This window comes from Ooceraea biroi, chromosome 4 (assembly GCF_003672135.1).
Source record: "Ooceraea biroi isolate clonal line C1 chromosome 4, Obir_v5.4, whole genome shotgun sequence".
Classification (NCBI taxonomy): domain Eukaryota; kingdom Metazoa; phylum Arthropoda; class Insecta; order Hymenoptera; family Formicidae; genus Ooceraea; species Ooceraea biroi.
Genome location: NC_039509.1, coordinates 3,510,347 through 3,534,234, shown reverse-complemented (window position 1 = coordinate 3,534,234; position 23,888 = coordinate 3,510,347). Strand labels below are relative to the sequence as shown.

Here is a 23,888-nt window from a genome sequence, read left to right as displayed (position 1 = left end):
TATTTAGAGCTAATTTCGAGGGGCGCGGCATGTCTTGTTTCACGAAGGATTCACGATCGCGATTTGCTGAAAAAGAAGTGAACCATGAAAATTAGTAATATGGCAGGAGATGCGAATTATAATCGAATTTGATTGTTATACATCTGTCAATTTGTTTCGTATAATATTAGTATGTCCAGAATTTATATCAGCTCCAAGACTTCGTTATTCTCCCTTTTCTATGTTACAAAAAGCATTGAAAAATATGAGATATCTATATTTATTTATCCGTTTAACCTCCTGTTTTCCATAGCTGCGTATTCTTACCTATCGATCACTCCCGAATGAAAATATTTCAAGATACTATCACTCGCTCTTAAAGATCCACCGATGACGCGTCGAATTGTAAAAAGTTATCAACAACGTTGCAGAAACAGCATTTTTCGCAGGAGGCCCGACGAAGAATCGACACGTTCGAAATACCGATCGTACGCACCGAACAACTACAGCAATCGAGCGCGCGCGAACGAGAAGCGGCGAACTTCACATCGGTGGCCAGTGCCGCGAGCGACGGCGCGGCGCGCAGTCGCGGAAGTGACGTCAGGCAGAGCGCAATATGGCAGATGCCAGACAACGTAAACAGTACGGCGACCACGGCAGTTCGTACGTGGGTGAGTATTCTGCCAGATTTTCGTCGTTTTGCCGGGCACGAGGGGACAGTGAGATACCGCGTGTGACGCCGAGTGTTCGCGTGCAATCGTCGAGGTTAGGGGCGTACGTGTTTCATCGGATCGCGGACGCGAGCCAGCTGTGCACGAGCGGCCGCGCGACGTGCCATGTCCATGCCCGTTGACGTTGCTGTTTGACACTTGTCCGTGTCGTTGACACGAATCCTCGGATTTCCGCCCGTAAAATTTCATCCCTAGTTATTATCTTGGATTTCGTCGACGTAATCGCGCGATGCGTAAATACGCGACTCACGGTGCTGGAGGTGATACGAGAGAAAGAGAGAGGAAGACGGAGAAAGGCAGCGAGAGTGGGAAGGTGCGACAGAGACGACATCACAAATTGCGACGAAGAACGCAATGCGCGGCATGCGTAGGTCGAGTGCAATCGAGCGTCAATGTACCGTCTCGATCGAACGTGCGCGCATAGAATATCAGAGCGTAGAGGTTAGCGCTCGCATAATAGGACACGTAATGGAGCGTACGCGTCGCGTGTTCGGCGCGTCGTCGACGCGAGTGCGTATTAATAACGCGCTGACGTTGCGCCCTTTGCAATCGCCCGGAATAAATAAATGGGAGAGCTTGTCAAAAGGTGGATGACGTAGCTGTTCGCAGCACCGGTCGGCTCGCGCAGGTGTCGCCGCGACGCGGCGACGATCGAAAGCGCCGCGTGAAAACGAGGCAACTTCAAGCTGCTCATCGCGTTCTGCGTGCGTGTGCGAGACTTGACGCGCGGCCTTACGTTCGATTAGTCAGCAAGGTTAACAATTGCACGGACTCGAGCTTTTTTGCTGCGTCGCGGGTACATCGTACGTCACGTTGAACCGGTTACGCGATCTTGTTCGTCATCGCGCGTGTAAAAGTCTCGGAACAATATACGTTTGCTACGTTTGAAGTTTCCAGCAATGGGGATTGTTACACAGCGTAGATGAGGTAACCTATCTCTCGACATAATGTCTAATTATATCTTGTGACAGCGATTCTAATTGTGCGTAATTAAAGTCGTAAGTAAGCGCGGTTTCGTTTCGGTAGCATTTCTATGCTAACCGATCACGTTGGATCGTTCGTATCGGACATTGATATTTAATTAGATGTATTGCAAAATTTACATTATTCTCTGTCTCTCCATTTCATAACAAAAAGTGAATGTGAATTAATCAAAATTAATATCTCTTAACATTTGAGTAATTTGTTGTGTATAAAAGCCACAAAGTATGACGAGCATAAAATGCAAAACGAGCGAAAAGAGGAAATCGATACGGTCGACGAAAGAATGCTGACATGCATTGTTGTATGCGTATTCGTTTCCGCTTACCGATGCATTACGTTCCACATTGTACGCTTGTAACAACTTTGGAGAAAATATGCGGTATATACGTATTTATAATTGCTATAGAAATATGGCATGGAATTCTACGACTTCCTGTTTGTTGAGTTATCTTAAAAACACATTATTCTAAATTCATTACCAAAGTGCAAATTTACACCCACTATTTGAAAAAACTTGTTATATCTGCTCTGTTTCCTTTTTCTGCTCTGAGAAACTCCGAAAAATTGCGTGATCAATATTATTATAACTTGTGATCGCGCCCAAGATGACTACGTAAGCAGAGATGAGACAGCAACTCTGAGTGTCATAAAATCAATATAATTCAGTTGTGTCATCCATTTATTCGATGACATTACTCGAGTAAAGTCAGGCCGACGTGCCGCTTACATAATTCCACTTTACAGGCGACATTCTTGGATCTCGTTCGCTTAATTACGAGCGCAAGCAAAAGAGACGTTACGTTCTAGATGCATCGTACGATCGCTGCCAACAATATACCAAATCAGACTAATAAAGAAGAAAAGCGGGGAGAGCGCGCGAGGCGGATAATCAGGTTCCAGCGTATCTCGCGAGCGCTCGGCTGATTTGATTTCTGGAATTAAAAGTATCAAAGAGCGATGGAGCGAGCTAGAAAAGAGAGAAAGAGAGAGGACAACGCACGGAGAGGAAGGAAAAAGATCGGGGAACTCGTACGTCATAACGAAGTTGCTTTTTGCATCCTTTTAGGATCGGCGTGTCGCTTTAATCTAGCAACACACGGGCACGTGCCAGTCCGATGTGTATCCGTTGGAGAATCAGCAAACATGCGCGTGAACACACTTCTCGTGTCGATGCAGAGAGATAGACGGATCTCCAAGACTGCCTCGCGCGACGTCGGCGTGTCGCAACGGGAGGTCATAATGTTATTCCGCATCAAGTGAAATCCGCGTGACAATGTCGGAGAGGAAATGCGCTCGCGCGCGCGCGCCGGCATGCTCAAAGCGATGCAACACGCGCCGCTATTGCACACGGCTATCCCGGGGATTCGAAATGAGAGTCGCATATTGGCAGGCCTATTCAGCCCGACGTGGTGCGTGTTTTATTGAATAGCATCGATAGCTCCGCTCGCCGTGTATGTATGCACGTCGTCCGCTGGAAACGAGCTGCCTCCCCCCGCTTTCCCGATAGTTTACGGCGGTTCCGTCGCGCCGAACGGAAACAACGCCTCACAATAAATTTCTGAGCCGGCCGCGATAAATTAGACGGAAGTCCGGCGTTACAACGGCTCGCGGCCGGAACAACCGAGTTAATTGAAGCTGATTTCCGCGGCCGATCACTTACGCACGTGTTACCTTTTTCTCTCTCGCAACTGTTGGGTAAGGTGTTCCTTCTTTATGGACACAAACCGCAGTTAGGATTGGAAGTTGCATGCTTGGACCGTGAAAAAAGTTTCCAACAGGCGCTACGGCTTGATTCCATGACTTGGGAATGTGAAAGTGCCTTAAAGATGTACTATGTCTCTCTCTAGTTTATCTTATGTCCTAAGAGTAGTTATACGCTCACATCGATATCTTTGCTTTCCCGTCTTTCTCTTCTTTATGCGTGATTACACGTGTATATTACTGTCTAGAGTTTTGTGTTCACGCTGTGATTAATTCTGCCGCTCGTTTAATTCTTTATTTCTAGAATTCCACACGTGATGTACTCCAAGTAGGAGTACTAATGCCGCTTATATCTGGATCAAAGAGAAATTAAATTCTCAAAATAATAATAGACACGCAGTATCAATTTGCATTCTTGCCCGAGTCGGGAAAGCAAACCGTGATGCAAAATAAATTAATATCGAACAACTCCGGACGGCAGACGAGAAATGTGACGGTCAAGTCGACACGCTCGTTCACGAGGCACGTCAATACGCGCGCGTGCATACTTAACATTTAAATTGCATGCCTCTGCTCGGCTCGGATTCATCGAGCGTTCTCTCGCGTTTATGCACTTCGCTAATTAGACTTGCATTATTCAGCCTGATGAATCGGAGGTCGATCGCTCGTACGCCATTAATTGCGATACTGACAAAAACATGGATTCTGCGCTGCTCGCGAAAGGGCAGAAAGGGCAGAAAGGAAAAGGGAAAAAGATCTCTTCGTCGAGGATCAATGTTTAAGAATTTAACGGAGTCGACGTGCCCGCGTCTAGTCTATAAAGAACTTTTATGCCGCCTCCCGTGCGATAACGTTTTGTATTCAAAGTTCCGAATGGCAACGCGCGGCATCCGCATCGTAAAATAAAAGAGCGGAGCCGGCGTAACGCGTTCGTAGGCGTAACCAACGTCGCGCGCAATCTCGGCCTGTAAAGCGCGATCGCGACAGCATTTTCGAGACAGCCGTATTTCCGCCGTGTTCCCTCGTAACGATCCCGCGCAACGGCGCGATCGGGTTAGCAGTAAAAACAGGCCATAAGTGCAATTGCACATGACGACGAGGCATATTTCCCTTTTTTATCACGCGACACGGACGAGAGACGTGCGCGTACTAACTTATCCCCGTTAACTTTATAAAGCGTGGCCTTCAAAGGGAAGGAAGATTTCTGGGATATCGATTTTTACAAGCGACACCGCGTGCACACGCGATAAATGCGACTCAGTTAACTGGAAATTGCAATAAAAATCTCTCATCACGAGGTGCTCATCATCATGTACCGATATATCGTCCATAATTAAATCCGATATACGTTCAGTCGATACAGTGCCGCCGCGATTTGATGTTCTAGCAAAGCGATGAAAAGACAATTGATTTCTCACACACGAATTAAACCCGGCGTGAGAGTAATGAGAAAATCACGTGTCGTCTTAAATCATCCGACATACAATCGCTCCAGTCGATCGATCATGGGTATTAATATTCGTAATGCGATAAGGCGGGTAGAAGGTTTCGCATTGAGAGCTGCCGCTCGCATGGCGCGTCTTGTTTCATCCCCCCGGCGGCGTAACGTCGCCCCATGAAGATTTAAGAACCTACCGGCTGCAAAATCGCGCGCGTACGCGTACGCGGAAGAAGCTTTCGGGCCGTTTTGCGGAGCTCATAACCGAACTGCGTACGTACTGCTGCATAAACTTTGGGAGTCGCGGTTATGCCGGGCGTATATACGCGGATGGAAATATAAATAAACCCGGCGTGCCGGATAGCGCCGTGGGCGAGATTAACGACAGCATAGGAGGGCATAATAATCCTAACTCACTCGTTCGTTTATACGGGTCGATCTCTTATTTCTCTCTCTCTCCCACCCTCGCTTTCTCCGACCTGCTCCCCGGATTCGGCTGCTCTTTCTCGCAATAAACCCCCCATTTGTCGTAAAACATTTGCCCGCGCATCCTCGTGCGGATGCTTTCGCGCGATGCAAAACGCGGGGGAGCGCTTTCTTAAAATAAATATCTTGCGAAAGCACACGTCGTAATCTCGTTGCAACGATCGCAACGCGATCGTTAATTCGCGCGCTTTACCGCCCGTGCAAACCTCGTGCTACCGGTCGAAAATCCTCCCATCGGTGTGGCCGCTGACTTTGATTATGTTTGTTTGACGATGCCACCTCGTAAATCGGCAACGCGGCTCAACGACGACCTCGCGAAGTGGAGGAGTAACGTGAACGAGCAACGAGGTACTATCTTCCCCAATGAGCGTCTTTATTGCCGAGCAGAGCTTAATTCCTTTTCGGGGATGTTACATTGTAACGTGCAAAGTGCTTCTTATCGTAAAGACGAATATCTGAATAATGTTTATTTAAATGCAGCCTTCAAATGGAATGCGCATTCAAATCGGAACATGTACACGTACATGGATAATTTTCGCTTGACATCCGTGTGAGATGCCACTTGAGAGCAATCGAGAGGATGCGGTGCCAATATCGGCGACACATGGCGTAAACTTCTCTTCCCAGTTGGCGTTCGCGAATACGAATCTACCAAATTACTCGTGTCGTCCGCGTCTAAATTAAACCCGAGCTCGTTATTTCTTCTATGATCTGTGTGCAAGGAAACTGCGGCCACGTATGTACGTCATACATCGCGTCGCGAATCCGTGCAAAAAGCAACGTGTAAGACGCTTCAAAGGTCGCTCTCAAGATCGTTTAAAGTTCAAGTAGGAAACGGGTTTAGAAAATAATATTAATCAGTGTGTATTTATTAATATAGCATTATGCTTTATTTCGAAATTTCATCAAACTAACTCGACTGTTCAAATTGAAAAGACTCGTGGACCACAAAGAGAAACGCGAAGAAACGTGTATGTATCGTCTAGATGATACTTTCTTCGAAATATCGTAATAGATCTTCTTGCAACCTACTTTTACCTCTACTTATAGTTTCTTCGTGCAGCATCGCAGTCCGGCAGATATCGCCTGGGTCGATTTTACACACAGTCCATGGAAACTTGCCAAAACTTACTCTCTTATCCATGTGACACAAGTGACAGATTGATTGAGATGTTGAAAATTGTACTTGGTCATTAGCTAAAATTCTGACATATTATTTCGACGTTAATAAAGAATCGATGTGAATATTACAAATTATTATAAATAGAATATCACCTTAGAACTGTCGTAATGAGTCAGATCATCAGTAAATTGCCACTTTTTTGTGATATTTTTATTGCTGACGGCGATGCATTTTTGCACATGCAGCCTTTAAAACTTCTCATTTACTCGCTTAAGTAAACATTAACCTATAATTTTTATGAATTATTCCTCGTGATTTTTTCGTTGTGCAGAGAATTCATTATTTCTTCGATCTTTCAGCGAATTAAGTGAGAATATCTACTATTTGATTTTAACGATATTATGTAATAAAATATATATTATATTATATGATGAAGGCACATCGAATGGATTACATAATTCTCAGTTATCTTCAAAATCTTCAACAGATTTATATAATTACACATGGCAACATGTATTATCATTTTTTCATAATTATCATCAACTTTCAACTATGTCAAACGCATCTCTACGATCATGAAATGCAGCATTACGCGAGTGTAATGTCTGATCATCACTGTTTTATTCTCTTTTATCACTAATCGCACTCGTTCTCTCCGATCAATCGCCTTTAAATCACTCGTAATGTGTCGAGAGAAGGCTGGATTCGACGGCGCGTAAAGCAACATGTTAATGCGAAGACGTTGACGACGCCATCATCGTGTCGACCTGCGCGTAACTTTTCTCGCCGGCTCCTATTCCCGTGTCCAACATAAAATCGAAGCAAATATACGTTCCCATGGGCGCCCTCAGGAAATTGTAATACCGCATTCGCATCTCTGGATGGAAATCTTTTAAAAGCATTAACAAAATAGTGATTTGGTCTTTCTTACTGAAACTGTATAAAATAATTTATTGCTATTTAGAAAGAAAATACATTGATTTAAAGCGATTAATCAGCGATATTAGAAATCATGAAATAAACTAGAAACTATGAAATATACATAATCAAGAAGCAAAATATTTCGCTTTTTACTATTAGAAAGTAATTTCTTAAAATAAGCAAGGAAGCAGTGAAAGTATCCAACAATATTCGAGAAATTTTGAAATGAGAAACGAAAGTGCTTTCTTCTCTCGATGATATTAATTTAAAAGCAACGAAAACAAGACTGTCATGTGGAGAGTACCTGAAATACACAGTTCACAGCCACTATCGTCTGATCATTATCTCGTGAGAATCACGGGCTACGCAGCCGGAAAGTAAGCATCGAGCACGTGGATCACCTTGAGGAGAATCCTGTCGGCGCTTATGTCAGCTTATGCCCCACTGCGAATGCGATCGTTTCCACGGCCGTGTCAGTGCCGATTTCTCGTCGGTGTGGCACCGCGACATCGTGGGATGCTGCCAACTCGCCAAGTCCGCCGTCACGCACGGTCCAAGGAGTGTGCCGACCACCACTAACCGGGATATTTCTAGTTGGCCTCTCCTCGCGGTTTAGTACCTGAGTGCCGCGTGTGCACAGTGCATCGACGCGGTGCGACCGAGTGCTCCCAATATACTCATAAATCCATTTGCTTAAACCCGGCGAGCAGTGCGTCGCTCGATTTTCCGGCGAATGTGAGAACCGGAAGCACGATGGAACCCAGGAAGATCGCGAAACCGAGACGGAAGCGGCTTGAGGAGACCCTTTGCGGGTCAAGGTCGTTCGAGAGGTCGAATAAGCCAGCGGAGCCAGCGAGGCCGCCGAGAACGAAGACGCAGCAGCATTCCGCTTACGTGACGGCGACACACAATTCCGATCTCGGAAATGTCGTCCAACGTAACGCGTTTGTGGAATCGGAGCAGAGACCGAGTTAGTTGTCAGATGACTCTTCGAGAATTGCGATTGTCTTGTCGATCAACTTGTGATAGGTTTCTTAGTGCAGGAAACAGTATTTCCAAGTTCTATTTTCTTCATGTTTTAAGACATGAAGATGAACCAAGAAAACATTTCGTTCTTATTATAAGCTACAATTTCAAGAAAATGGAAGATATTTCTTTTTATTTATTAGGCTTGTAATAACTGGTGAAATTCTTGTGAAACGTTTAGAAAGCAGTGATTTAAATACCTGTGAGCTAGCGTATCCACATAAATACGCTGATTTCTTCTGTTTGTATCTAGAAATTTATTAAAAGATTGGATAGAACTAGTAAAACATCGTCACAAAGCACCATTAGCCATTTTAAATCGAGCCGATTAGATTTTAACTGGCTTTCGTTACTTTTAATAATAACGATTTTTCTGTAAAGCGCAAAAATGGTCAAAATACTAAACGTATCATTTAAAAATGTACTTTCAGCCCAGAAGGCCTCGATGACGACCCTCGACGAGAACGTGAACCGCGTACTGCGACAACAGCATAAGACAATCGACAGTATGGGTGAGTTGCTCCTCTTAGTCATCCAAGTATTTGCTCGATCCGCTCTCTTAAAATCGTTCATCTTGTCCGCTTGCTCGCCCGTTTTTCTCGCTTCCAGCACGTAAATTGCATCGCCGATTATGGCCGTCTGCGAGGTCGCGAGTTGAAAGCCTCCTAAAAATGTAACTATTCCGAGCGAATTTCGAAGCGACAACCGACTTCTTGCGCACGCGGGAGTCCCTCCTGTTTCCCTCGTAAAATACTTTTCCTTTGTATACAAAAGAAAGCCAACAAAAGCGCCTGTTGACTCGTCGGGAATTCTCGCTGGATCAGATTTTGCGACGAGTTCGCGCGGCCAGCAGCTTTCTCGGCCATCGCCCGAGTTCTTCTTGCAATTCTTGCGCAAGAGGTTTGCCTCGAGTTTACAACTTTTCCGAATCGTTCGCGGCAAAAGCCACCATGTTCTTTCGAATTCACGTGGTAATATCTCGTAATATCTCGGCCGCGTGTATTTCAGGCAAAATCCGAGGAGAAGGGATGCAATGTGAAAGTTTATTATTAAATCGCGGCAGATCTGAAATTTTCTTGAATATTACAAGATGCGTTTCTCCGCGACGCGTGAACGCTAGACGCGATTTGAGTTAGATTAAATATTGTAACGTTCCCTATTGCTATTAATATTACTACTACTAGCAGTAATCTAATTAAATCCACCTCAACGATTATATTATAATACATTATAACTGCGTTCCTTAAGAAAGTTAATATAGACGTTTACAAATATACTTTTTCGTCAGCCTGACGATTTCTTCACATATCGGCAAATCGACGACAAAAAATAGCGATAAGATAACTGTGGTAAATTATGAAAATTCCGGCAAACTGTACACAAAGTCAAAGTAAACGTATAAAATAATTCCGATGTTTTGATATTCGTGACAACACACGTCGTTCCCTCGTTGCTCTTACTCCTGTACGCGCGTCGTCTGCGGTATTTTAATTAATTAGTTTTCGCGTTTGCCCTTTCTAGTCATTTCATTTCAGACGAGAGATTCGTCGCCCTGTATTTACGGCTGTAACACGATAATGATTCGTGCGAGATCGCGAGATTGCAAGGAAGTGAAGATCGAACAGCATGTGCATCACGTCGACGACGATGACGCGAAAAGTAAAGACGTAGAGACAAAAGGGAAGAAGTAGAATTGGCACTCGTGCGAGTATAATTGGCTGTTTATTCGCAATAAGTAATCACCAAGAGCTTTCCATCGCAGAGAGAGAACGAGACATACAAGATTCTATCAATCGCTTTCGTCGACGTTACTCGTAATTAAAGATATTCACCATATACCTGATCTTCTTATTGAGATATGCCCGTAATTGAACGTGGATATCTTTCGATACATCCCGTATATACAGTTCTTAACATAAAAACGCCTGACGGATACTTACGGGTATTTGAAATATTCCTGGAATAAATTGGCAGAGATTCGAATAAACGTGCATTATTAGAAACTACAATTATATCGTAACATTATCCATACGATATACTCATGCAGAATGTGAAATTTTGAATAATTTAGATAAATAAAATAAATAATAATTACTTGAGGTGTATTTTTACTATTTGCCAACATCTGCATAACTTACTCAAAATCATTGTAATGCTGTTTGTTGGATAGAGTGTCCAAGATATGCAAAATGACCGTCAATGAAAATGTTAATGATCATCGGTTATATATGTAAAACAGTGTAAAAGAGTACGCGAGCAAAGGTTGAAGATATCGCGTTCGAACCAACTATCCTATCGTTGCTTTCAATATGACAAAATATAATATTTGACGTCAGCGAAAACATCGATTGTGAGATAATTGTTGTGATGCAATTTATCTGTTGAGCTCTCAAATGAAACCGTGAGTGTTTCAAGATAAATATAATACATGTGACTTTAATTAAATCATTTTTTACATTTACAACTTCACACAAACTAATTTATCGTTCATCACACAGTGAAAATGTTATTTTCAACAGAACAAAGAGAAACGTGAAAGATAAAAAGAAGATACTAAAACGGCGTTTCTCCGCTGATTTTCATATCAAACTTCACAGTGTCGCGTGATATCACTTGATATTCTTGATGAATAAAGATGTAACGGAATCCAATTCTTTTATTCGATTAAATGCTGTTTGGTTTTCTGATAATGAACAATAAGATTGTTTGTTTCGGCGTATGTTGCCTGTAACACGCAAACAGTAGTTTAAGATGATATTTTTATGTATTACGATAAAAACCGATTCGTTCTTATTACATGCAGCAAGAGAGACGTAAGAAATGGAATGACGGCTTCCTCTACTAATTCCCGGTGTGTTTCGCCGTGTAATTATTACCGATGCACTCTCGTGACGCAAATAACGGTCGGCCAATTTAGCTTATTACATAGCGCGGTAAAATTTAGATACGAGAATTTCTTATTCCTCTCCCTCTATTTTATCTAAAAACTTGATCTTGATCTTTTTTATGACAACGGTACTTTCATATTATTTCTTCGAATGAAAAAGGGACACGATCTTTCTTGCATTTATAAGAAAACGCTCTGAAAAAAATTGATTAATTATATTTAGAATGCAGAACATATAAGTGCAATAATAATAATTTACATATTTTTCTCTTATCGTATGAAACAATAAGAGATAATATTTTTAACAGCGCAGTAATTTACAAATTGCAAGTATCTCAAACGATTGCCACGTTCCATGTTTCTCAGACTATTAATACGACGTTGGCTAAACAACACGCACATAAATTTCTCTCCCCGACGCAGCTGACGAGCCATTTAACGATACAATCTTTCGACGGTTTACGCTGAGCTTTCGCGCGACTTTCCGATCCGCCAAATAGATCGCGCCGGCGATTTAAATTCCTCCATCGGTCTCACAGCTGATCCGAGTCGCCTGTCATGGGTCAGCGCGTTAGACACGTAATCCACGACGAGTTAGTCTTGGACTGTTTGTTCTTGTGCCGCGTGCAATAAATTACACCGGGACTCCGCCGTTTACGTGCTCCGCCGATGTCAAGGCCTGCACTCACACATGACCGTGCACATCCTCCCCGTCGTATCCTTCTTCCTGTCGTTTGTGTCTTTTTGCGAGCAACAAGACATGAAAGATGAGCGGGACGATGAGAACAAAATGAATTTTTTGATCCAACAATTCAGCTAGCATAATTTCGAGCATATAGTTATTTAAAAATGGAGAAGGCTTACTGTTTCGTTGTATCAAAAATTCATTTATAAGTATAAAATAAAGACATTGACACATCTTCATTTAGTTTAGACCTCGATAAGAAGATTATATTATATCTTTTCTTTTTTCCTTTACGTTGTCGTGTTAATAATTAAAATATTGTGTGTTTGTCGCAGATTATTTGGGAAAGAACGATCGGATAGAAAGAATCGCGCCAATGGACACGAAAAAGCAAAATTCAATGGATGGAGGACGGCCTGTCCAAGTGGTACTTGCCCATCCAGATCATACCTTCGAATTAGATGAAGAAGCATTGTCAGAAATTCTTTTAGATGACGACGTGAAAGATAGAAGTGTGGTTGTGGTATCTGTTGCAGGTGCCTTCAGGAAAGGCAAAAGTTTCCTTCTTGACTTTTTCCTTCGTTACATGAACAGCAAGGTAGATAGCTTGTCTCTGAATTTCTCATTTGCGTGGTTTATTCACAGAAACTTATTAAGTTTCTTTTATTTCATATTCGCTCATTGAACGGTTCGGTTCTGGATGAACATCACGGCTGCAACTTATGCGTTCACCGACAACAGTATCCGTTACACGATGATAACGACACCTTACACAGTAACATCGACACCTGGCTGGGCGCCGAGGACGAACCTCTGAGTGGTTTCTCATGGAGAGGTGGCTCCGAGAGGGATACCACGGGAATATTAATGTGGTCGAAGGTTTATCGCGCCACCTTGCCGAATAAAGAAAAGATCGCTGTGATTCTCATGGATACCCAGGGCGCGTTTGACAGCCAGTCGACGGTGCGGGACTGCGCGACGGTGTTCGCGTTGAGCACGATGCTGTCGTCCGTGCAAATCTACAATTTATCGCAGAACATCCAGGAAGACGATTTGCAACATCTGCAGCTGTTCACCGAGTACGGTAGACTGGCGTTGGAAAATTCCGACAGCACACCTTTCCAGAGATTGCAATTCTTAGTGAGGGACTGGGTCTACCCGTACGAGGCCGATTACGGCGCGGACGGCGGAAAACAATTGCTCGACAAGAGATTGGAGATCTCCGATAGACAACACCCGGAATTGCAGAGCTTGCGGAAGCACATCAAGTCCTGTTTCTCGGACATATCGTGCTTCCTCATGCCGCATCCGGGTCTCGAGATTGCGACGAATCCGCGATTTGATGGCAGATTATCCGAGATACAGTCGGAATTCAAGAAACAGCTGAAGGTACTTATTCCGATGATACTGGCGCCGCAAAATCTGGTCACCAAGAAGATCAATGGTCAGGACGTGAAAGCGAAGGATCTGTTGGAGTACTTCAAGAGTTACATCAATCTTTACAAGGGGGACGAACTTCCCGAGCCGAAAAGCATGCTTGTGGTACATATTAATAACATTTTATTACAATTTTCATTTGTACAGATTTTACTCTTGTTTTGCTTAATTAGAGAGAGTTAGAAATTTATTTCAGTTCGATTGTGATTGTGTTTTGCGTCTACAGGCCACAGCAGAAGCTAACAATTTGACGGCCGTAGCCGAAGCTAAGGACTCGTATCTTAAAATGATGGAAAACGTGTGTGGTGGAGCGAAACCATTCCTAGCGACAGCGCACTTGGAATCGGAGCATCAGCATTGTATGGACATGGCTCTTCGTCAATTTCAGAATAAACGAAAAATGGGTGGCGAAGAATTCAGTCAAATATACATGGAAAAATTGATTAAGGCAAGTGTGCATACTTCAACATCTTTTCTCATTTTTTCTTTTAACTCTCTGCAGTCTAATTTATATTCTTTTACAAATCTTCATCTGGATATTTATTTTATTTCGCAATAATCATCTTTCTGCCTCAACAGGACATGGATGATTCTTTCTTGCAATTCAAGGCACACAACGAGAGCAAAAATATCTTTAAAGCAGCGAGAACGCCAGCGGTGTTCTTCGCGATTGCCGTTACCATGTACATCTTGTCCGGAATATTTGGTCTGGTTGGTCTATACACGTTAGCAAATGTGTGCAACCTCATTATGGGCATCGGTCTCCTCACGCTCGTCTTATGGGCATACATAAGGTACGTTGCATTATTGCATACGCTTCCCACTATCATGCAACATTTTTCATTACGGCTCTTTCCTTTTGTATAATAGGTACAGCGGAGAATTTAGAGAAATTGGCACGCAAATAGACGACTTAGCTAGCACAATATGGGAAAATGTAAGTATAAAAGTCTTGAAAATTGATTACCAAAGCTTTCTTATTTCCTCTGATATACTTACCTTAATTTTTAGTGTATAAATGTAAGGTCTTTCTGATAAAAATTATATTGTTCACAGTGCACTAATGAAAAACGATATTTGAGAAAGGTAGAGATTTTTTTATTCACTTAGTAGTTTCTAAATAAACGTGTGATATGTTTTCCTTGAACTTAATTCACTTGAAATGAGGGAATGAATATGCAAATGATGAAAAAAATATAATTTTAGAATAAGTTATTTTTTCACCAAATATTTTTTTTATAAATCCGCACTGAAATCACGTGTGTGAAAATTTGTATCTATCTTCATATGCGTCACGTCTAAGTAGCACATATCAATCATAATATGTGTTTTCAAATTTACATATTAACATGAATCGAATGTTATTCACGTCACAATTAATACGTAACATTCTTTTATTGCAACAGGTCTGGCTATGCGCTCATCTTAGTTATAAAATAACGTATAAATTAAGATACCTAATCCTGTCCATTATCGTAATTGTATTTACAGTACCTATATGTCATTTTACTTATCTCGATCTTCGTAGACATGGCTATATCTGATCCCACGCTTTTCTTCCCGTTTAATTTCAATTTTCTTGAATTATTTGAGTCTCGATTTGCTTGTCGGCACTCTTTTACATTTCTTACACTTCCCCCATGCAAATTTCGCAAATTCTTTTCTCAGAAATTGTCATGCTTCTTCAAGCATGATTATTAATATCATTATTTTATCGTTTCTTTCTTTATTCCTGTCATAAGCTGAGTGCTAACAGGAGTAAATATCGGAAAGGTATGGCATTTGATTACATATACAATCAAATATTTAGTAACTATTAGCATTGATCAAATATTACAATCGATAACTAAAAACTGCGCGTAACTGTTCTCATCTTTTCTCTGTCTCACATTAAGTGCCATAAAAGATGCAATACGAGACACGTGAAATGTATTTAAAATGGAAGAAAACACCGAGAGAAACACATTATCTTAATTATGTGATATATATATATATATATATATATAAAATAGTATAATCGTTGCAAAATTGTACACAGTAATGATGTAAAAAATTCTTTTTTACTTTTGTTCAGTTCATGAAGCCACTCTACCAACAATTTGTGGAGAAGTCAGTGTCTGTAGCAGTGGCGCAGGCTGCTGAAATAGCGGTGACAAATTCAACAATGAACGCCACTGCCACTGCCAATGGCAAGCCTAAATTCTCGTAATATTTCATTCCCACAATGTTCCGCAATTTGTTCAAATGGATCGAAGCACTGCATCCGTATATGTGTTAAGTGGCATAACGAAATTTTATAATACATTATTCTCTGACACATTACCATGAATAGTTTTCTCTCTGTTTAAATCGGATTAAACGTTATGGCTTGAACGGACTAATTTGAAATGACTGTGAATGTATATACAATGTACTCTAATCATAAAACAGCGTTAGATTGGTGGAAATCGTGGTTACTAGCACATAATCCTTGGTATGATATTGTTATAAAAATAAAGTCTTATCTTGGTGAGAGATATTATTGTAGCTTGATCTAAAAGTTTTATCACGGGGATGTTAATATATTTGAAGTTGATGCAAATTACCTATAAAGTAGAGAAGTGCATTTGTGAAAACGTTACGCGCGAAAAGTCTAGAAAAATAAGTCTCTCTCTATATATATGTAACAATTTCTCCTTTTCTATTAAAATACACACGGTCCTCCTGTTATACCCCCATTACGTCGAAAGTGCATTTTGCAATTCTCTTTTCTTTCTTTTTTTTTTATACAGACAGAATTCTGTTTTGCACAGTATTCTTAAGACTACGTTCTTGTTAGTTTTGTGTTATTTATGTGTGTGTTTGGACTAACAAAGTTCAGATTTTGTTTGTGCCAGAAACTCTCTACATCGGTTATTGTATTGTACTATTATTTAATAAAAGAGAGAATGTACATATTATACGATGTTATTTGCATTCGACATATATAGTTTGAGAAACGTGATAAAGATACTACTTAGACCTTATTTAATTATATGACATATTTCATGCGCCATATATTGTTGTAGCATATGACTTTATTAAATGCAATATCTCGAAGTTGCCCGATGCTATTAATCTACTTAAGAATAACATAATTTTACTTACCACCATCACACACGCTATTAGCGGTCGAAGTTGCGTCGTAGATGTATCGGACTTTATTTCCTCTATTACTCATTGGATAAAATTAAAGACAGACTTCTTTTGTTTAATATTTTTTGTTCGTTTTCTTTTTTTAAATTTTATTTGTGATACTGTTCATATTACGTGAAAATTTATGACTTTATACGTACCATGTAACAAATAAACTGTTTTAGCCTGTTATATGTATTTTAGCCAATGAGTAATTAGGTAATAGAATATGTAGTGTGCATGTATTGAAATTACCAGACCTTGCCAAGCGATTAATAATGTACTTTATGTATTTGGTTTAACATGCATGTGATAGAGTTACGTGTTTATCTGCGTTTATAACTCGCAAATAATTTTTGTTTTTTAAATGCACGAAATCCATTGACAAATTGTAATATTTATTTGAGAAATTTTATCATAAATTAGGATAATTATCACTGAATTACTGAATACGAAACGTGCATTACTGCTGTAGAGACATAAATGTGACTAATGTCAAATTGAAAGATAGGTATTTTGCATTTTTTTCAGTCATGACAAAAATAAAAGGAGTACACTTGGTGACGGTTTTAGTAACATTCTAGTATATTTAAGTGTTTTTTTTTATCACCACGAGATATTTGCTTCATGGAGATGTACATAAAAAAAGCGAGCTCATTTTTATATATTAAAACGTAACTATTGATTTAGATGCGATATGATGTAACTTTTAAAAAGAGTTTTCGTTCCTCTCTAAAAACATATATTATTTCACAGCTTCATTAACAGATATAAATACTGCTGTAAACACAGGCAGGCAGCTTAAGAAATATTCTTTATTAATTTACATTTGGTTTTTATTGGCTGAGGTATAATATATATATATATATAAATGGGTAAACAGCTTTGTATTATTAAGATAGTTATATAGTTTGCCATCTCATTGTGCTTTATATAGGATGGATGTGCATAGAATTCTAGAAGTAGAAGTCCGTAGAAACGCATCGTTAAGAAGGTGCCATTGATTGTAATTCTGGGTTTATAAGACTTTCTAAGTCATGTGTCCTGCACTGAATTTATTTGCTGATCTTGTAGAAATTTCGAAATTCCATTTATTAAGTAAATAAGTTCAGCACGTGATGCATGTGTTATTCTAAGTGTACGATTAAGTTCAACAATTGCAATTGACATTTAAATCGCTATCCTTTTTAGCACTCATTATTGAAACACATTTTTTTACGTTGGAACCAGAGTTATTGCCCCAGGCAATTTTATAAAATAACTGAAAACTACGATATATGTGAATTATATGATTTCGAGTCACTTGCAGATGTTATTTGTTATTTAAATGGAGCTTGTAACGTCTTACATAATTTTACAGAATTGTAACGTGTGTAATTAGAAATATATATAAAGATGATATGAATAATTTATAGATCGCGACTATTGAACAGAGTTACCTTAATTGAATATATTTTGTATCATAAAGAAATTTGTTTAGGATGCATAATAATAGTTTGCTGCACGCGCAGTTTTACCCTTCAGCCATCCATTTTATACTAATATTGTAATAGAAATTATATGGAATAAATAATCCAGATGTATCGACGTCCATAATACGATAATTAGACAACTGTAACAGCATCTTAGTTTTTAATGTCATTAATTCTTTTTAAAACGCAAACACAATATTACGTATGGATAACACGTTAAAATAATTATGTAGCGTAAGTCATGATGGGTAAAAATAAACGCATATATTTTTCTATCTACGAAATAAGTCTAGTTTATTCCTTAAATAACTGAATCCTTATATATTACACTATTTAAGTACAGCACGTACGGGATTACCAGTACCTAACCAGTTAAGTCTTGAACATTCGTCTCACCATATCGTTCCTCCTCTGAATCGATTCGTGTAATTTAGAGTTATAATTGTTGAACTGCTCTTTCACAGCGCAGTTACTGGGCTCTAAAATAAGCGCGACCTTCAAGTCCGCCACGGCTTTCTCGTTGTCCCTCATACTGCCGTGTGCCATTCCTCTCCTGTACAAAGCCTTGACGTTATTCCGATCTCTGTCCAGTACTTTGGTGCACAGCGACACTACATGCTCGTAGTTCTTCCGACTCAGCTGACACATTGCCATGTTATTGTACAGCGCGAGTCTCAGACCTTTAATATCAGACTCCAACTGCTCCTCCAGTTTCAAGTCCGGATCTGGTATCGGCTCCAGCGTTATCAGAATCTTGCAGGCTCTGCTGAACTCGTGGAACGCGTCTACAATCCTGGAGTCCCTGAACAGCTCGACGCCTCTCTCCTTGTACCTCAAAGCCACCTGGTACTTCTCCCCCGCGCTCCATTCCCAGATGGGCTTGTGACGTTCGCATTTGCTCAACGTGATCTCAAATCTGACCGTCACCAGCTCGCCACCGACATCGCCTTGCTCTACTACAGGCAGAGCGAGGGTAACGAGACTCCTCTCGTGCACGTTCATCATCTGTAACGCTCTCTCGACTTTCCGATCGATTTCCGCGCTCGCGTCACCCACGACCACCACCTTCTCACCCTCGCCGAGCAAAATTTCCGTGTGATACTTTCCTCTCAGGTCCTCGTCCGAAGCTCCCGTGACACTCACGTTCTCCACAATGACGTTACACGTCGAGCGTTCCGTAGGTTTCTTGCTAAACACACCCCGTTTCAACACGCTCTTCTTGATGCTCTTGTCGGTCGATTCCCAGGACAGCATCGTGACAGCTTGTCAATTCTGCAAAAAGGATGTTCCGTCAAAGAATCGCAATCGATGGTTAAGCGAGTATGTAAGAATGTCTGTTATATTATTTTACCGAAGCGATATGCGAGTGTAAAACGTTCGTTGACGCTGCTTCGGCACGTGCTGTTCTCGCCTTCTCGGGAAGCCACTCGATGTAAACAATACAGCGGGACCAAGTGGAACCTAACCTCGAAACGAGAATCGCAATCGCAGGTATCGCATAGGTTGCATCGATTGGAAAATCCTTTTGCGCACGACTTCACGCGATTCGTGAAACGCAGCGTGAGATAAAGATGCCTGAACTTTCGCAAAGAATTAATAATATTGTTTATGAAACATAGGATTAAATAAATGGCTATAATTAGTACGATAGTTGCGTGGACGTGAGAGAAAAGTTATCGTCCCGAGACTCGCCCAAGATATCGTTAAGCGTAACGATCCCTTTAATAATCAAGGCTTATTTAGATCTATTAAATGCATCACCTCCCCACAAACCTATTTCAGCGTCGCCCTCGCAGATTACGCATCGCGTTGCTCATAGTCATCCAACGTTGAACTTACGTTAACGTGCGCCTTATTAATTCACGTGAGGAAGCATAAGGAAATGGATTCCTATGATGAACTTTACAATGTTTTGCACAAGTTCAATTCGATATCTGACTCACACTGGCCTTACTTGATCAGTTTTTGCGTTGGATTAATTGCTGTCATACGGTACGTTTATTCAGCACGATTAATATAAAATATATATTGCATACATATATAACTATTTATTTGTTACTATTATTTATTTAAAGAATATCTCAAGTTTAGTTTTAATAAACGTAATGCGCTGAGAGAGATACTAAGCGTCGTCGGGCATTTAAAAATAAGTATCAAATCCAAGAATCTGATCTTTCCGTTAGAATGTACATGGGTGGTCCAATGTGCCCAAACGATGATCGTATCACTGACAAAGTCGTGATTGTCACGGGCGCGTCCAGTGGGATCGGCAAGGAGATCGCCCTGGAATTAGCCCGCAGGGGCGGCCGAATTATTTTAGCTGTTAGGGACACGGCGGCTGGAGAAGAAGTAGCGCAGCAAATTCGAAAAGTTTCGGGAAGAGGTGCGAAAGTCGAGGCGGTCGATCTCTCCTCGTTGAAGAGCGTGCAAAGTTTTGTCAACCAGTTGGGTATAACATTTTAAGCATCTGAATGTTGGTAATTGCATGGTAATGCGCATATACAATAACGTTCTTCGTGTTGTCGAATTCTGTAGACACGGAGAGAGTAGATATATTAATAAATAATGCTGGAGTTGTCTTCCATCCGTTTGAGAAGACCACGGAGGGCTTTGAGATGCACTTCGTAACGAATTATCTGGGTAAGCATGGCAAAAATTTATGCAGGCACAATATAAGCGTATAAAAATATATCGATTAAACATTTAAGAAAACATTTATTCACTGGAAATTTTAGAATTTTTCAATCCTAGAAAGTCAAGTGGTTTTATTTTAGGTCACTTTTTACTTACCCACCTGCTGTTGCCTAAATTGCGTGCGGCTGAGCAAGGCAGGATAATAAATGTCTCTTCACAAGCGCACACAGTTAGCACTGTACACCTGGAAGACCTGAATCTGGAGAGGAACTTCACTGCGAGGGAAGCTTTCGGACAAAGCAAGCTGGCGTTGATCTTGATGGCTAAGCATATGAGCAAACTGCTGAGAGGTAATGCTAAATATTTCTATCGTGTTGTCAAATGTGTAACTATTGATTCTTCGTGTATAGGTACGAATGTCACGATCAATGCTGTTAATCCTGGCATTGTGAGAGGCACGAGGCACATGCGACACTCACCGCTAAACTCGACGTTTCTCATTAAATTAATAATGCGACCATGGATGTGGCTGTTCCTGAAAAATGCCGTTCAAGGTGCCCAGACTGCCGTTTACGCAGCAGTCACCCAAGAATTGAACGAGCACTCCGGAAAGTATTTTAGGTAAATTTAATGCGCCGCGTTAAAGGTATCGATTCGGGATAATCTTGTGTGATTTATCTTTGCAGCGATTGCCAAATGCAGCCGCCTTCGATTAGCGACATTCATGATACAGTAGCCGAAAAGTTATACGCTAAGTCTCTTACGTTAGTAAAAATTTATATGCGCGAGTCTCAAACTAATCACGAAGAATAATTCTGGATTATCTCTTGTACAAGATCATCTCACGTTTTACTGTTCACTGCAAATTAATCATAAGTATTTTCAAACATTTTTTAGGACAATATATGTAAAATATTAAGAATTAACAACGGTATAACAATATATTATAAAAACAAAGTATATTGATAATTGTACGTCCGTTGTTATATACTATATATAGTAATATGTTCAATTACTATTAATTAATTAACATTTAACTTCGTCCATTTTTCGCTAACTTTCCATAGCCATTTTGCCATGTCGTCGTTTTTCGCATTATCCGACACATCCTTAGTTTCGCAGTTACTACGACAAATAAAATAATAATGATTACGTTACTTCTCAATGTTTACCATACGTTTATCGTTAAACTTTTCATGATACTTACTCAAAGTAATAGCCAGAGGTGTTTGCAAGACTGGGATCTATGGCCACGTACAAAACAGTTTGTGCTCCTTGCCCAGGTGATTTAATAAATGGCCAGGAGAACATTTTCAGCAACGGTAATGTGAACCAGTTCTTATATACGTACATGTGTCGCGTTATTTCCGTGCTAACTACACCAGGATGGACGGCGTTCACAGTAACATCGGTTCCTGCAGATCGCGAAAGTGAGAAATGCGTTTCAGCAATTATTTATAGAATAAATTAATAATTATGCAATTGGTATTAAATTACCTTTCAATCTGTTTGCCAGCTCCCTAGTGAAGAGCAGATTAGCTAATTTGCTTTGAGCGTAAGCTCTACCAGGGTCATAATCCTCATCCAAGTTTAAGTCTTTCATATTTATTTGACCACGACGATGAGCGGTGCTTGTCAAATTCACGATTCTAGCTGGCGCGGATGCTTTCAGGACGTCCAACAGTAAATTTGTCAGCAAAAAGTGTCCCATATGATTGACTCCGAGCTGCATCTCGATACCTTCCTTGGTGTAACTCTTTGGACATCTCATTACGCCGGCATTATTAATAAGTATGTGAAGTTTACTACTTTCTGTAAGATAAGTGAAATAAGTATTATCAAATAGTACAAAGAGAGAGAAGTGAAAGAAAATTGGATGATAAAATAAGATATATATCTGTTTTTATAAGAAATTATTGATTACCGTTCTTAAATTGTTCTACAAATTTCCTAATACTTTCTTGCGACGCCAAGTCACACTCCCTACAGTAAACGTACTTATTTTTTGTATCAAGTACAATGTGTCGACGGGCCTGTACAAGAATGGAGAATCATCAAGATTATTGAGCATCAATTTGCTTGTAACGTGAGAAAAGCAAGGATTAAAATATTAAAAATGATATTTTGTGACACAATGCAGTATAACTTAAAAATAATAAGATATATTAATAACACGAGTACCTGTTCACATTTTTGCATGTCCCTGCATGCCAAGACAACTCTTGCCTTACGTCTAGCTAAGTCAAAAGCTATCTGCTTCCCAATACCAGTATTCGCTCCTGTCACGATGACGATTTTGTCTGCTAGAGTCTCTGTCCCTTTGTACCTTGGGCCTCCCATATAATCTCTGAGATTTAATCACATTACACAGTTTATAATAGATGTAACTATTGACCATGTATACTTGTAACATATAATGTAACAGCAAGTATTTGCAAAGTATTACTTCATTATTTTTAAAGCAGCATACAATTCAATTAATTAAGATGGACATTATAACAAATTTAATAATCTATATCTTCCAGTTATGTAATAAGCTTTCTAACAAGTTATTATTCTATACAAGTGCACATATTTTTCTAACATGTTAAAGTAACATTACTTTACAAGATATCCCACACCGATAGAACCTGCCAACCCGGATATGACAACATACGATGTTGGTATTTTCCATCGCATTATGAGTGAGTTATTTCGAAAGATAATACTGAATAAAATTAGCAAATAGTTCAGATTTGTGTAAACGAATAATATAATTAAATGTAATTGTCGGGGCACATGCAACTCGCTCAACGTGCTCGGTGTATTCTGAAACGCAGCAACTGGCGCAACGCTAGCAGCTATATGAGGTTAGTTCTTTTTTGCTGCACTTCTGAATTAAGTGCAATAAGTTGGAGCGAAAGAAAATATATTTGTTTCGCTCTAAATTGCACTAGTTCAGAAGTGCAGCGAAAAAGACCAAACCTATATTTATATGAATATTGTTTTAATAAAGATATTGTTAAAATAATCACGCAAATAAAGACAATGAAACAAGTTTCATAATAATAAAAATACGTTAATTATAAATTAATTAATTTTAATTAAATTTCTAAATTATATTATTTGAAAATAAAGTCTTGTCTGACTTGTCGTCGAGCTGTATTACTAGTACTACGCTTTCCGAGTAGCGACGTTTACTCGATAGTTCCAACAAACTCTGATAGATGGGACATACGGTCACGCCTGCGA

The 23,888-nt window shown here is 40.2% G+C and overlaps 4 protein-coding genes and 1 long non-coding RNA gene across 13 annotated transcripts; 2 read left to right on the top strand and 3 right to left on the bottom strand.

The window, feature by feature from the left end:
• Positions 1-520: 520 nt before the first annotated feature.
• On the top strand, positions 521-18,300 carry LOC105280718 (atlastin). 8 transcript variants are annotated; one of them, XR_894173.3, is made up of 10 exons: positions 8,117-8,333; positions 8,821-8,901; positions 12,297-12,559; positions 12,703-13,503; positions 13,625-13,846; positions 13,978-14,192; positions 14,269-14,335; positions 14,455-14,484; positions 14,805-15,171; positions 15,473-15,607. XR_894173.3 is itself a non-coding variant. In XM_011341489.3 (9 exons), the coding sequence occupies exons 1-9, from the start codon at positions 596-598 to the stop codon at positions 14,940-14,942; spliced, it is 1,872 nt and encodes a 623-aa protein (XP_011339791.1). In that variant the 5' UTR covers positions 521-595; the 3' UTR covers positions 14,943-18,139. The 8 variants fall into 8 exon arrangements, 7 of the variants coding, with proteins under 7 accessions (XP_011339791.1, XP_011339800.1, XP_011339763.1 ...); XM_011341489.3 differs by lacking the exon at positions 8,117-8,333 and adding an exon at positions 521-650 and having other exon boundaries at positions 14,805-18,139; XM_011341498.3 differs by lacking the exon at positions 8,117-8,333 and adding an exon at positions 728-1,637 and having other exon boundaries at positions 14,805-18,139.
• Positions 6,177-7,830, bottom strand: LOC105280744. Its single transcript, XR_894176.3, has 2 exons — positions 6,595-7,830; positions 6,177-6,524 (listed from the first exon to the last, which is right to left on the bottom strand). It is a non-coding gene; the product is annotated as an uncharacterized LOC105280744 (long non-coding RNA).
• On the bottom strand, positions 18,291-19,505 carry LOC105280710 (peptidyl-prolyl cis-trans isomerase FKBP4). Its single transcript, XM_011341437.2, has 2 exons — positions 19,375-19,505; positions 18,291-19,295 (listed from the first exon to the last, which is right to left on the bottom strand). Exon 2 carries the CDS (start codon positions 19,275-19,277, stop codon positions 18,396-18,398), a length of 882 nt encoding a protein of 293 aa, XP_011339739.1. The 5' UTR covers positions 19,278-19,295; positions 19,375-19,505; the 3' UTR covers positions 18,291-18,395.
• Positions 19,506-19,877: 372 nt separating this feature from the next.
• LOC105280696 (retinol dehydrogenase 13) lies at positions 19,878-21,662 on the top strand. Its single transcript, XM_026969076.1, has 6 exons — positions 19,878-20,015; positions 20,207-20,472; positions 20,559-20,663; positions 20,798-21,007; positions 21,068-21,278; positions 21,344-21,662. The coding sequence occupies exons 1-6, from the start codon at positions 19,906-19,908 to the stop codon at positions 21,468-21,470; spliced, it is 1,029 nt and encodes a 342-aa protein (XP_026824877.1). The 5' UTR covers positions 19,878-19,905; the 3' UTR covers positions 21,471-21,662.
• Positions 21,580-23,750, bottom strand: LOC105280683 (retinol dehydrogenase 13). Of its 2 annotated transcripts, none has more exons than XM_011341398.3 (6): positions 23,260-23,750; positions 22,839-23,004; positions 22,582-22,690; positions 22,155-22,469; positions 21,865-22,072; positions 21,580-21,782 (listed from the first exon to the last, which is right to left on the bottom strand). In XM_011341398.3, exons 1-6 carry the CDS (start codon positions 23,334-23,336, stop codon positions 21,680-21,682), a joined length of 978 nt encoding a protein of 325 aa, XP_011339700.1. In that variant the 5' UTR covers positions 23,337-23,750; the 3' UTR covers positions 21,580-21,679. The 2 variants fall into 2 exon arrangements, with proteins under 2 accessions (XP_011339700.1, XP_011339708.1); XM_011341406.3 differs by lacking the exon at positions 23,260-23,750 and adding an exon at positions 23,104-23,246.
• Between the last annotated feature and the right edge of the window lie 138 nt (positions 23,751-23,888).